Raw genomic sequence first — 15,090 nt, forward strand, 5'->3', positions numbered from 1 at the left:
AAAAATTCATGAAAGCTAATTAAAACTGCACTTCTTTATATCTTTATGGTTTGCTTATCGAAACTATAATATATTACTTTACGTTAGACAAACAGCAATAACTGTAAAGTAAATTTCATTGTATATCAGAAATAAGGCTTGACATTTGGCTTTTTAAGACCTGGCAAATCACAGCGATGTGTTTCGTTGAAATATATGATCGAATCGAGTTCTCACAAAGACGATACAGTAACAAATGTGCTTTCACAATACAAATAGTGTAACTTATAGCACAAATATATGATAATAAATTTCTCAAATCGCAAAAATAATTTTTATATTAAATAAATCCAGAATCAATACGTGTTTCGTGTTCCCTAAATTTTAACTTCTAGAAGATATTTAAATATTTAAAAGTAGATTTCCTTTGGTTTTTATTTTTGGTACGCTGATATATTGACCTAGACAATGAATATGCACGTGATATTCAACAGATTGATCACATATAGTATATGCACAGAATATGATAAAAAGTATTAATATCAAGGAAACGCACCTGGCATCCGTTGGTTTATATGTGACGTCGTACTTCTCGACTTGATCAACTTGACTTGTGCTCCAAGAAACGCGGACAGATGTCGGATTCAGGAACATCACAGTAATGTTTTCGGGAACGCCAGGAATACCTGTCACCGAACCTGGAAACCCAAATATGAAAAAATTACTATATGCAAAAGCTAATATATGTTAACCAAGAAAAAATATTACTTAATTCTAGTATTATACATTTAGTATAATGAAACATTACATGTTTAAAAAGTAAAATATCAAAAATAATTGACCTCTGTTATGCAAACTAACAATTCTTGAGTTATGACTTAAAAACTATTTAAACTTCATTGACTCTTTAAGGATGTTTGACAACAATACTCGCTGTGAAAAAGTGAACAATTTTTAATCTTGGAAATTTTTAATAAAACTTGCAAGATATACTTCTTTTGTTAGAATAAATTAATTAAATGGAGAATTCGTATGTAGTTCTCTTGAGGCGAATAACCGTTGACGGTGGAATATCATTTAAAAATTCTTGATTTGAATGTGTAATTGAAAACATGCGATAACGAATACACTTGTCGAACATCATTAAAGAATTGAAAATTAACACGGTGCGTACCGACTAATTTTAAGAAAACTGGACTGAGTGACTGGCAATTCTCAATGACATTAACTTACATCACTAAATGTAGGAAAATACAGTATATTATTGTTATTTAATATATATTAAACAAATAATCGATTCTGATAAAATTTTCTACTTTCATAATCATGCAACAATTAGTACAGCTTCATACGTAGGTATTTCTATAAAAACGAGATTTTCCGTTTTCGGTACGCAATGTGTTAACATAACGTTAAAGTGTTGGTATGGAATATTTTTCGTTTCAAATGAGCTGATTATTTTTGTTGAAAATACATCAATTTGAATAGCATTATGGAATATAATTTATAATGAGGGATTCTAGTAACTCGTATGTATTTTATTTATTAAATCGCGTAATGTAAAACGTAAGACTTTTTATAGGAAGCTGGTTCTCAAATTCAGACAAACATTGTTTTATCCCACTGTTCGTGAGATGGTTTCCGATGAGTTTGCGACAAACTCCAACTTCTTCTACAGGAAATGAAAGTTCGAGAGGGATCAATTTCAGTGCTTGGAGCTGTTCATCGTAAAAGTACGTCATAAGGATAAACGGTTTTCCGCGGGACTTGTTCTTTAAATTTTCCTCTTCATAAGGAAAGTTTTCGAATTATTTTTGTGTGGTTCACTTATTAGTGGTATATTATCAAAGCTGCTGACAATATTATAAGGAATGTGAGCCGTACTATCACTTAACGCATACATTTTAACGTAAATTCACGTGAGCGCATCGAAAAATATTCCGTACACTTTTTGTAGTTGCCAATACTCATATTTACGGAATTAAATTAAACAAATATTTTTTTTATTTCATAAATGTAATTCATTTCGACTGCAAATATATAACAGTAAACTACATATTAAAATAATAAACAGATTTTTCCTCAAATTTATCAAATTATTTACAAGTGAAAATAAAATTAACAGTTAAAGAACATTATATCCTCATTGATTACAAATAATTCGAGAGAAAAAATTTGCTTTTTGTTTATATAGTTTATATTCATACAATATTATCCTAATGTTAAAATAATTTAACATAAGATAATATAGCTATATAATGACTATATTATAGCTACATTCAAATATTATTTACTTTCTCGTATAACTCAACTGGCAACTCTGAGAGTAAAGTAGACATGTTTACACGACACATTTCCAACCAAAAATATTTATTCATTTGAAAATATTACTACATATATACAGATAAGGGTACTAAATATTTAAAGTAACATTTAATAATAAATATTTAATAACACATGTAAATACAAATTCGAACAGCTACAAAAACGATACGGATTGAATATTATTCAATGCTATATGTGTATGTATATTAATTCTTTGCTATATATGTATGTATATTAATTATATAAATTTCTTACGATAATTGTAGCTAGCCAAGAAATAAAAGAAGAATAATCCTAATTGGTATAAACTGTAGAAATTAAACTAATACGAAAAATCAACCAGTGGCTTGAACAATCAGTTTGCTCATTATTATTCAGTATTAGAACGTGACATCATATATCATAACATAATATTAAGTGATCTTTTTTATAAACTTCGTTTCCTACATGTTACATCTATGGTTAATTATGTTTCATTAAATATTCGTTTCAGTGTAAGATACACAACATTTTTGCGTTAGATGTACAGAGCGTTGGACTATATGTAATGGACATTTTAAGGAATGATTAACGCAAAAACAAAACGAAAATCAATAGTAACAAAATTGCAGTTTCCTTATTAACTTTTCAAGTTATTGATAATTAAAATATACCAACAGTGGCGTGTCAGTTGAACCTCTTAGTTGCTTGCACGATGCGAAACTTCATGCTTGTGTTAACCTATCTCACGCGCGCTACTACTAGTATACCGTTACATTTCAAAGGAACTTTTAATTATCAGTAACTTGAAAATTATGTCGGGACCAGAATACCGCCCTTCCTGATTTACGTCCAGATCAGTGTTTCACAAAGGGCGTGCCACAACATTTTCCAAGTATACTGCAAAATCATAAAAAAAACTAACGTTGCTTTTATTATAACTGATCCGTTGCGGTCTGAATTAATTTTTCCTATTCTTTTATCAATTCATTATATACTTAAGAATTTTATTTCAGTTTTAACAAAGTTATAAGCATGATGAAGTATAAAATAAGCTGAAAAACAATTAAAGAGCCTTATTGATTGCTTTTAATATAAATTAATTAATTGTTATGCAAAAATAATTAAAATAGTTATAATTCTTAAATTTAAAAACCATGTCAAGCCACAGTCGACGTTGGACCTGCTGCAAGGAAATGTTATTTAAAAAAATAAGTAAATAGTTTACGTATTTCATAAAAGGTTTGAAACTGTGGACAATGTTGTTCAACTATACGTTATCGGTGAGGAGTTAAAACTAGATTTCCGAGACAATATGTAGCTTACCGACAAAACTAGCTCCTTGGAGGAATAGTATAGTGGCCCAAAGGACCATGCCGCCAAAATGGCGGGCCAAGGATGGACCGCGTATTGTTCCACACACGTGCTTATTTCCACTTGTGTTCTCTCTCAGAGATGTGCGCTTTGGTAATTCGCGTACCACTTGAATGTATTGTGTGCATGCACCTTTCTTAAGGTTGTGGCTCATCTAGCCTCCTTTGCCGTGCTGCATTCTTCTCCTTTCATTGAGCCATAACCACTGTAACAAAAAGGAAAGACATGAACTGTAGCAAATTATATATTACAAATATTTCATTAAATTACTTTTTTAAAAATATTCTTTAAGTATTAACCAATAAATACATTTCAGAAAGTTGGTTATTGTTCAAGTTGTTTCGAATAAATATATACTTATTTATAATAAAATGAATAATCGAATAAATTCATGCTATTTAAATAATTTTTAATTAGTAGGTATACACTGTAACACTTCATGAAATTAAATACACAAGGTGTTTACGGATTTACATTCCAGTATGTTTCTTGTACGCGGTAGATATTAAGAAAGAATGGAAGACGAGCAAGTTGTACTGCTTTTTTATGAGCATCGTAATAGTGCATAGAAATTTTGTCTATTCACGCTATTTTTTTGGAAACTGAAGGTAACCTTCAACGTCTCAAATAGAATGCTATATATTTTTATTACATTGCATGGAAACGCGTATCAAGATAAATTTAACGACGTACAACGCAAGACGTTTAGACTTACATAAGTTTAGAAGTGAAAGAAATATTTCGCGTTTTGCATGTTAATATGATTATTGGTATTTTTTCTTGAGATGTTTATATTTCATGATTAATATGATTTTGTATACTGGTGATGATTTTATGTCATGAGTAACATTACAAAATTATTCCAGTATTACTTAGCAAAGCTTGTGTTAACACTATATCCCAATAGATCGTTGTTCGAGGAATGAAACAGACATGGTAAGTATTTATTACGACCGCAATAAAAATAAGAAACATTGCAGGTTAACCCTTTGACTATGACGTACACCCAAACCGGTGCAACTTTTCAAGCATTATTTTAAGCGCCTATAAGCGCCTACAGTACCATAAGAACAATATTTTTAAGCGCCTTTAGGCGTCTACAGTATCACAAGCACAAGTTTTCTCAGCGCATTTAGGCGGCAACAGTAATCAAAGACTTAAAGTACTTAGAAGAATACCTAAATAGAATGTTGCTGAGCGAAAACCAATTTTGTCTTGGTAGCAAAACGTTTTAATGAATTAGTACTATGGAAAATAGGAAACACAATTTTATAAAATCTTTATCTGAAAAAGTAGAATTAAAAATTCTAGTGTATTTCTAGTCAATCCGTAAAATATCTGTTTGTGATATTTCAACTGAGGCTAGGGCTACAAGAAAGTAACGTTCCACAATGCATAATATTTTATAATTGATTGCTTACGACTAATGACTGTAATTTCTATAAAAAGGTTTTAATGTAAACTCTGACGTATCTGAGTATGGGATAATTGATAATGCGTTACAAGTGGCTCATTTTTATAATGGAACATTAATTTGAGCTAGGTATTTAAAGTTTTTGAATACACAATTTCGAAATAACTGGAAAATATTGATACTAAGCACTGTTCAAGAATTTTACATTGAATAAAATAGTACTTCGCTCCAAAATTGTAGAGCAATGACATATGTATCGAACATGATGTTTCCAAATAAATAAAATGGAACATAAGGATCTGTGAAATGGCCGTTTAGGTCTCAGATCTGTTTCCTTTGGATATTTTTTATGAGACACTATGAAAAATATCGTTTACGATATATTACTTTTCAATGGTATTAATTGAAAAATAGAAATAACACACGCCTGTGCGTCGATATTACAAACACAAGTAATAGAAACCAAAAAAAGTGTATTTCTAAAGCACAAAAGCGTATTCTTGCGAACAGAAGTCATATTGATCATGAATTGTAAATATCTCAAGAAGAAATACTAGCAAGCACATCAACATACAATATTCGAAATATTTCTTAAATTCTTAATTTTGTGTGAGCTTGAACGTCATTACGCTGTATATCGTTTTTATCTTGATACATGCTTCCATGCAATGCAATAAAAAATATAACATTCTATTTGAAAAATTGGAAGTTACATTCAATTTTCAAAAAATAGCGTGAATGGAAAAAATTTCTTAGAAATAAAAAGTACAACTTCCTCGTTTTCCATTCCTCCCTAATATCTACTATTTATGAGGAAAACACTGGGCAGTAATTTCACGAACACCATGTTTGCTGTAGGTATTTATCTATAGTAGGTAACAGTTTAATACAATATAATGCAATAGTCAAACACTTTAAATTACGAATTAATAATTGTTCAAGTTAATTTTTACTTGTTAACTACTTATTGAACATTACCAAACACCATTTGATTAAAATAAAATTTCTTTCGTTTTGTAGTTTAATTATTAAAATGTGAAAGTTTATGCAATATCTATTCAGGGTAGGAATGCTAAACTTTATTAAGAGGGAACATGTATATGGAACGATATTTATTCAATTAATAATAAACTAAAACTTTATTATGTTGTTATTCATAGTTTTGTTTTGTTGTTATTGAATCATTTTTAATTTTGTTATTCCTTATTTTGAAGAAAATGTCTATCAACCAACACAGACATCCACTAGTTTACAACTCACATTTATTTGTTATCTATACCTTAACGGATTTTATAAACGTCGAATATATCTGCATACAAATTTCGATAGTGATACGTTAGTACTTTTATGCTCACGATATCAAAGAAAACTGATTTATGTGAAATGAATGTAATACCATCGAGATAAACGCGAATATTCTGGTTGAATGCCAATGGAGTCCATTCAGTTTAAAAAAAGAAATCAATATTTATTGCAAGTGCGTCGGTGCACCTTATGAAGACTCGCGCAACTACAAGAAAATGAGTTTTCCATAAACAGCAGAGTATACATATTTCCCTTTAGAATCCTGCATTTTCATTAAAACCATTATATAGTGTCTAGAGTAAATTGAAAAATTGCCAGTAAATTGATGATATTTTAAGTTGTATCTATTATATAACGTCAAATATTATTTTCAAGAAATATGTTTTTGTAATTACTTGTATACTCGTTTCAATTCTTAAATCTGTGCCTGTTATAAACTAAGCCATTTATTTGTAAATGTAAATATTACGTTTCATTCCATAGAATGTAAAATATTCTAAAAATTTAATAAACTCACATTGGTAAGTAAAGAATCAATTGAATGTGTTAACACTAAAATTTAAGAATATTAAAAAACTTTAGTTAAATCACTTCTACCTATGAATGATTCAATTATTCAAGTGAGTTTCGAAATGTAACTTGTAAATAAGGATATTGCATTATTTCAATAAGTGCAAAAAATGTTGCGACTTGGTTAGTATTACGTTTGTCTTATTTTAATTTCATAGTAAACGGATCACATGGAAATATTTACAATCTGCATTCATTACATTGCCGAAAATAAGAGCTTAACCCTTTCAAGGCTAATATCGCCATATTAGCAATATCAAACTTTCATATCTGGAATAGAAAATTGCAAGTAAATAATTTAATTATTCAAAGAACAAACGATTGGTACCTACTGCTTTCCTTTACTTTTAGTATTCAAAATTGTAATGCATAATTCAGTTTCCCCTTTGGTAATGGTTTTAATTACGTTAAAACATCTTTGTTTGCAAAGCGTTAATATTGTATCTTTTAATAACAATTTAACGGTGATATAATGCATTTAGTTCTTTTGAAGATATAGGTATTAATATCTATCTTCATAAAGAGAATTTAGTATATTCGGTTCGTAATACAATTGGTCATTGTGTTACGTGTTAAGGGCAATAAATATTAGTACTTTAATACAGTTGTCATTCCATTTTGTAAAACCAATAATTTCTTCAAATTCAGTGGTGCTGATTTAATGATGAGCCTTGATTCGTTAACAAATTGAAAATTATATACGTATACATGTATATATATTTGAATGACAATTAGGTATATATATATATATACCTACTACATATACCTATTTCATTTCACTGAAATTTTATTTATTGATCAAAACAATTGAATGATATTATTATTAATTAATCGTAGTCATCCGTAGTCGAATGACCATCAAACTATCGAAAAGATTTGACATAAAAGATTCAATTCGTATACTTGATTACGTATTAAAAGAAATTCCTATTTTGATGGACCGTCTTAATATATTTGTAAGTTTTGAGAATTAATTGTAAGAAATGGAAAATGTTACAGCATTAATTTTACTGTGTTATAAATATTTTAAGCAGGTACCCATACAAAATTATAGTATTGTGTAGTACCAGGAATATTGTAGAAATTGTAGTGGGCTTTACACAATTTATGCAGCAGAAATTGTTCCAGGAATACCAACATATGTATTTTAATATTTTTTTAAATATGTTTAACAAGATGGCAATCACAAATATTAGTTACTGTTAATGAATATCACGATAAGATAAGTTTTATAAATTTCGTATTTTGAAAACACATTAACTGCATAACAGACATTCATTATAATATTCAAATAAAACTATTTATTTTCGAGATCATTTCGAATATTCAATGCTTTTAAGATATCAATAATTGCGAAACAAAAAAATCAAAACCAGTCATTTTAACTGATACGGTAGTTCTAGTGTTAAGGATTTAAGAATGGGGAGAGACGATAATATATACAAGTACGTTTTCAGTATGTGCGTGAAGATACAGATCAATTACGAACAATTTCTGAGATAAATACCCGTGTTACTACCCTGAGAATGTCCTTTTCAAAGAAAACGCAGTAAGAAACTTATATCATCAATTACATTTCTTTCATACTTTCTATCGTCAAGACCGTTTTTCTCTCTTGGTATTTAATCTCTTTGGTCGTCCACCGTGTAATATCTACCAACTGATGATTAGAAGTAACGTAGCATGAAAGATCGATAATAACAATATAACACATGTTTTCAGTGACGTATTATCAATTTGTACAACATTATTTATCTGTTTTTACGAAGTTTTTACGAAGTAAATAAAATAAGAATTATAAAATTACGTTAAAATTCTGATAAAACTGTAATAATCTTTAGGTAAAATAATTTCGATAAATACATAGATGAGCACGCATCTCACTGATTTTTATGATTTTTAAACATATTGTAAAAATCTACATTTTGAACAACTTCTTCCTATATGGCAGCGACCACAGGTTTAAAAGTGTACAAATCACTTAAGCTTTATAGGTCGTCGCTGTAAACGTAGAAGCCACACTGTAAATGACCATGACTCTGCTTCACTGTTTAGTTTCATAAGTTACTTACTAATTTAAATTACTAGTACGTAACTATACAGTAAACTGAAATTTGCTTACGCTCGCTTAAATTTCACTAACATCCGTGCGGTTAAATTTTCAAGACTCATTCCCATTCTTCTGCTACCAGTCAGTCGCTCGAGCTCGACGACGCCTCATCTCATTGTCAAGGATAGAAAATAAACCCAATGAAAATAAAGGAAACAAACACGCATCGATAGGATGCCGCGACTGTGAAAAGTAAATATCTAATAAAGAAAATTTTATTTTCCGTAAGTTTAGTTCTATTTTAATAATTATGACACCAATACAGATCGTTTAGACGCTTTCGATTAAAACGAGTCCAAACAAAACGTAAATCGGATTAATTTTACCGGTTTAATACAAATAACGATATTAAATATATGAATGCTTCAAATGGATAAAACTAGTCCAATTCGCGTTGTGTTTGGACTCATTTTAATCGGGGGAATCTCAGCAATCCATTGGTGTTACGTTTACGAAGGTAAAGTAAAAAGTATTGAAAATGAAATATTCTGTCTTACATGTTTACTTTCTTTCAGTTGCGGTACAGCTTTGAAGTACCGAGGCTCGGCCGTCGCTGCTCGACGTACCAGGTGCATCTCGCTTGCTCTCGTATGTATTCTCTCTCTTCATCGAGTCGTGCTCGAGTAAATAAACTGTTTGTACTCTGCTCGCAAAAATTTCACTACGAGCTCCTGTTTTGTTAAGAAACGAGCATCACTGTATGCACAGGCGTTTGAGAGAGTTTAATATCAGCCTTGAGTGACCGTTTACTTGCTATTTCTAAAAACATATCGCAACGATTGAAAACGCATAGGTATAACGACTGAACTAATTAATGTAAAAGCTACGGCGATAACATCACATATGGAATAGGCGTTTGTGGGCTTGTAATAACGTTGGAAAACTTTGTTAACCTTTTTCACTCGAGAAGTGACTCTCAATCACCATTTGATTCGATATAACAAAATTACAAAGTATTATATATAATATTAAGTTTCGTGTAATGCACCAACATGTGAAATATTTATATAAAATAGCTTTGTTTCTTAATTTACGTATGTTTTCTCATTAGTTCGTTTCAAATAGTATCGTCTATGTCTCATCGGAAAGTGTCGAATGTTTCTAGTGAAAAACTTCCGAGTGCAAAGGGTTAAATAAGACTTTTTACTAAGCCGTTGTCAAGTCGAAAGCTACAGAGAGAGAGCTCTTTTCAGGGCACAATTTAGTCGAAAGACTCCCCTTGTCGGTGTGGCTCTTGTTCTGTTTATTGCACCTCGAGATTCAAAGATGCTTTCCCTGAACCATTTGAGTGTTTAGCAGCGCGATCGCGCTTCTCTGTTACACTGCCTAAAAATGCCAGCCTATCGGTTCGAAGAATGAAATTAAATTTACCAATTTTCCTTCTAATTATTTATTTTCATTTATGTTATTACCAGCTTGGAAATAAGAAAACAAAACGTTCGCACCATTTAGAATTTTTTTGTGTAAAAATATAAAACGGAAATTCAATATTTGAATTGAAACGAAAGAAGCGCGATCGTACCGCTAAGTACTTTTCGACCGGGTTTTCGCAAAAACCCGTAGCACTCAAACGGTTAAAAAGGCACCGATTAACGAAACATACACGACCAACATTCGACTTTCCCTTCGCTAAGATTATCTTACATCGCCCTCCAAAAAATAAGATTCTTTCCGCGAAACGACTATAGCGATATAATGAAGGAAAATTTTCGTGCTAGCATCAAGACCAGAATGGACCCATGTTAGAGGTCTGAGTCTGAGGAATCTGAAAAAAAGAGCGAGATCGCTGCGAGGACATTGGGTCAAGAGCCAGGGTTGAAGGAACTCAGACCTCGAAGAAAAAAGACGTACCGAATTAGAGTTTATAGAGCAAATAGAGACTCTTTATATTAGGGGTACCAATAAGTAATGTGGTTTCTTGAAACTAAAGTTTATTTAAATTTTTTGAAAGATAGTCGTCGTAATTGTCTACGACATTTTGCCACCTGAAAACAAGCTTTTGTATGCCTCTTTTATAAAATTCCGTTCATTTTTCATTAAAATACTTTTGTATTCGGTTTTTGACATCTTCATAATTGGGACATTCTTTACTATCTAAAAATTTCTGTAGAGATTTAAATAAATGAAAATCGGATGAGGCTAAGACAAGAGAGTACAGAGGATGAACCGAAGTTTTCTAGTCAATTTCTCTGATTTTGTGCTGCGTGAATTTTACAGTGAGCGGTCTTGCATTGTTGTGCTGTAGTATGGCTGTCTTTCTGTTAACCGAAACAGGATGCTTTTTTTGGAATTGTACTGCTTAGGCGTGTTAGTTGATGTCGATGAAGGTAGGCAGTATCAGTATTCCTGGACTTTAAAGGTTCTAAATGAATAGCTTCCTACAAATTCGTCCATATACGGAACATTTTATTCGCATGAATATTCGAGTTTGGAGTTGCCATCGATGTATCACTTGAAGATAAGCACTATGGTTTCCGCTTTGGCCTATCATACGTACCCCATCTTTCGTCCTCCGTAAGTAAACGATCTAAAAAGTACTCTGATTTCTGTCTAACGAGTAACGAATTGCATATAGCAAGTCTCGTTTCTCGATTATCTGCACTAAGGACATGCGGGATTCATTTTTTGCATCGTCAAATCTTTCCAATTTTGTGAAAATGTTTTTAACTGTAGACCACAATACACCAAGCATTTCTGCAATCTCTCCAATTGTCAAATCTCTCCATTCGTTGTCTTTAAAAAGGGATAGACTCACTGATCTCTCATCGTCTTGCAGACGAGTTTACCCGTTTCAAAATTTAGTGAACCATCGTTGACATTTCCGGACAGTTTGAACTTCGAAATAAACACTATTAATGTTAATTGATGCAATAGTAATATTGTTTCCTTTACGAAATTCGTAAAGCATACAATGTCGGATATGTCCGTTCATCATTTCATCTGAACTCATTCTTTTTAAATGATATTGAATTCTCCAATAAACTTAAACAGCTTATAAGGACAGTGTTTGAGGTCACATTAGCACTAATAGATCATCAACTTAATTCTGGTTTCAAATTCTTACCGTGATAGTAACGGTTTTCATCAAATGGACATATGCTGTAAGAATCGATGTTTTGAATGACTTTTTCCTTTGGTAAAAATTTTTTTGGAGGGTACTAGGGGAGAAACTCCTCCCATGCTTTTACCCCATATTTTCTAAAAATAATTCCAGTCAGTTTTTAGGAAATTACAAAGTAAAAACATGGGCAGGGATAGTGCTCCGTCATTAGCACGTATAAGTTGTGCGCGGTTTAAACCTACATTGGCTGAAAATTTTTAGAAATGTGTTTGTTGCGGCGGGCAGCACTGCAACAGTCTGCGCATTTACAAACTAGGCACTCAATTCTTTTACCCTGTTGTGGAACCAACGGTAAAATAAAATTTATACGAATTACATTAACCTGCTAATTGTGAATTTTAATTTTAAAAATCTTTGATATTGTTCGCAATGAAATCAAATAATGAAGTGTATACCCGTCTAACGCAGACCAAATGCACATATAATATATTCTACTGAAAAGCTAAAGCAAACCGAAGAAGAATTACATGTTTACATGAAAAAAATAAATAATATATCGTTGAAAAAATTAATTTCAAGATGACGTGTACAATCATCGAACGCAGTTAACTGGTTATTTGCTTATCCCCTTCAGACTTGAGTTTTGTATAAAATTTTATTCTTTAACCTAAAAACAAACGACTGCCATTTAATACAGCACTAGAATAACATTATTTAGAAAATAATGAGGGTAGTATGCTTCCTTTGTGATAGAAATATTCTCAAACTAAGGGTATATAAGTGTGGAACAGAAAAATACATCCAGTTAAATTTGTGGGCATAATTTCGGGAATACTCAATACACTTAACTAAAATTTATTTCAGAATTTTTAGGGAGGACTAGGGAATATTCCTGTGAAATTCCATTTTAATATAATGCCGTATTATTTTACAGTAAAAGTTTATCTGGGTTTGGCTACTTTTTAGCTTTAATAAAATGATGGATCCACGTATAGTGAAACGGAAATTTTAACCATCTACAATATTATATCATGAAAATATAAATCTTAATAATTTTTAGGATACCTAATGAGTGAATAAATGGTACATTGTTTTCAATAAATTTTCAATAAATTAGTAAACTATCAAATCTTGTAGGTATTTTGGGATCATGCGATTCCAAACATTCAGTAGTACAGTTTTCACTTCTGCAACTACATCAATTGTCGAAAATCGTTGTAGACATCACATACAAGTTGACTCCAAACATTTTCGATGAGATTGGGATTAGGATATAAACTACTGTGTACATAACGTACTCTGTATATAAGAAATAAGTGGGGAAAAAGTGACTAGCTACGAAATAGATGATATTTCTCACTTTCAATTTTAACCGAAATGGAATTTTTAAATTTTGTTTTAATATCTCACGTTTTTTGAATTTGATAAGAATAAAATTACTGTAAAATAAATAATTACTATTATATTAACACTAGGTTTACGGAATACATCAATTTGAAGCACTTTAGATTTTATAAACATTATTTAGTAAATGTTCACGTCGAATTCAATTTTTTAATTGTCTATTTTTAAACCTATAATATCCAAGATCTAAATGAACAAACATCAATTTTTCTAGCAACAATAAAATGTTTATTTAAAGTTTTATACAATAAATGTCCGTGAGCCTAGTGTTCAATATCTCCATTTTTAATGTTGAAATATATTATAAACTTTATTTTATAAACAATAAATTAAATTCTTCGTATGTTTCTTTATTAGTGCACTTAAACCTTGAAACTTAATTTTCACAATAAAACTACACCCATCCCTCAATTTACATCGAGTATCTGTTCTACGTGGATTTGTTTTACACGAATGAAAATCGTGTAAATAAAGCCTGTCAGTATAAAAAGAAAAATATTGGAAATAAAAGCTATTACATACAAATTTTAGAAAAACATATTTATTTAAAATTTCTTAACAAAACAAAATAATAAATCTGAACGTTTACATGTTATAAATTACACGTTTTTACACGTGTACTTAACGATTATCGAAGAATAACTCATGAAATACGGCTTATTAGTATTATCCGAACAGTGGACCCTGTTTGTAAAAAATCATTGCGTTCTAACTTGAAGTAACTTGGCGTAAATACTCAGAAGAGGTGTGTATGCGGAACAGACCCGGCTCGAAAGACCAAAAAATGTTACGTTACGATCGACGGGTCGACGCTTGGTCGCGACTCGAATGATTTCGGCATTTTACGTTGACCGTACGCGTGATGCCCGCCAAATTAATCTTGGGCACCTGGATCCGTCGGTGGAGCAGTGGTCGCGTCTTTGCGTTACGTTTTGTTCGAATCGAGATTTTAATAAACGAGTCTTCGAATCCGGAACGATGATTCGAGTGTGATTTCGAGTGGTTGTTGCGTGAATTGTGAATGAGTCTTTCGTGTGACTGTAGTTTTCGAAGGTAGTACGTGAACTGTGCTTGTCGAATGTGGTGATTGAACTCTACTTGTCGAATGTGATACGTGAACTCGTGGAAGTGAACTGTTCTTGTCGAATGCGTGAAGTGAACTCTACTTGTCGAATGCGTAAGGTGAACTATATTTTTCGAATACGTAAGGTGAACTATCCTTCGTCGGAGCTCTTACACCAACAAGTCAACTTTTTTACCCCTCCTTCGGATGTTTGGAAGGGGATGCTGACGGAGTGGGAACAAGAGATCGACGAAGTTTTGGATAAAAAATACATTTGGCAACAGCGGGAAAATCCCGCTACTTGACGGACGTGCAAGGGTGTACCCCGATGCAGGTACGCACCCTTGTCCGCAGGTAGTTCTCGCCGTTGCGCGTACATTCGGTGAGTCAGCGAAGGAAAACCCGTTACGTGGGCCCATGTGTACGTGCCCACCTAAGTACGGGCATGCACCCATGGCCGCGGGTAATCCTCGCCGCTGCGCGAGAATTCGTCTGGTTTATGACAG

General features: G+C 31.7%; 1 protein-coding gene and 1 long non-coding RNA gene across 21 annotated transcripts in view; one reads left to right on the forward strand and one right to left on the reverse strand.

Moving 5' to 3' along the window:
• Positions 1–10,903, forward strand: part of LOC143175111 (uncharacterized) — an 83,445-nt gene extending 72,542 nt beyond the window's left edge. The window contains exons 2-3 of the long non-coding RNA XR_012999755.1: positions 9,572–9,644; positions 10,775–10,903. This is a non-coding gene — a long non-coding RNA (uncharacterized LOC143175111). The remainder of the gene's footprint in view (positions 1–9,571; positions 9,645–10,774) is intronic.
• LOC116435176 (uncharacterized) overlaps positions 1–15,090 on the reverse strand; it is a 384,264-nt gene that overhangs the window by 199,183 nt on the left and 169,991 nt on the right. For all 20 annotated transcript variants that reach the window (XR_004236703.2, XM_031994464.2, XM_031994459.2 and 17 more), the window contains 2 exons: positions 3,610–3,862; positions 536–677 (listed from right to left, as the gene is read on the reverse strand). Coding sequence is in view for 19 of the 20 variants with exons in the window: in XM_031994464.2 (XP_031850324.1) it covers positions 536–677; positions 3,610–3,811 (344 nt within the window). In the remaining variant the exon portion in view is untranslated. The remainder of the gene's footprint in view (positions 1–535; positions 678–3,609; positions 3,863–15,090) is intronic.

Source organism: Nomia melanderi, chromosome 11, assembly GCF_051020985.1.
Source record: "Nomia melanderi isolate GNS246 chromosome 11, iyNomMela1, whole genome shotgun sequence".
NCBI classification, from domain to species: domain Eukaryota; kingdom Metazoa; phylum Arthropoda; class Insecta; order Hymenoptera; family Halictidae; genus Nomia; species Nomia melanderi.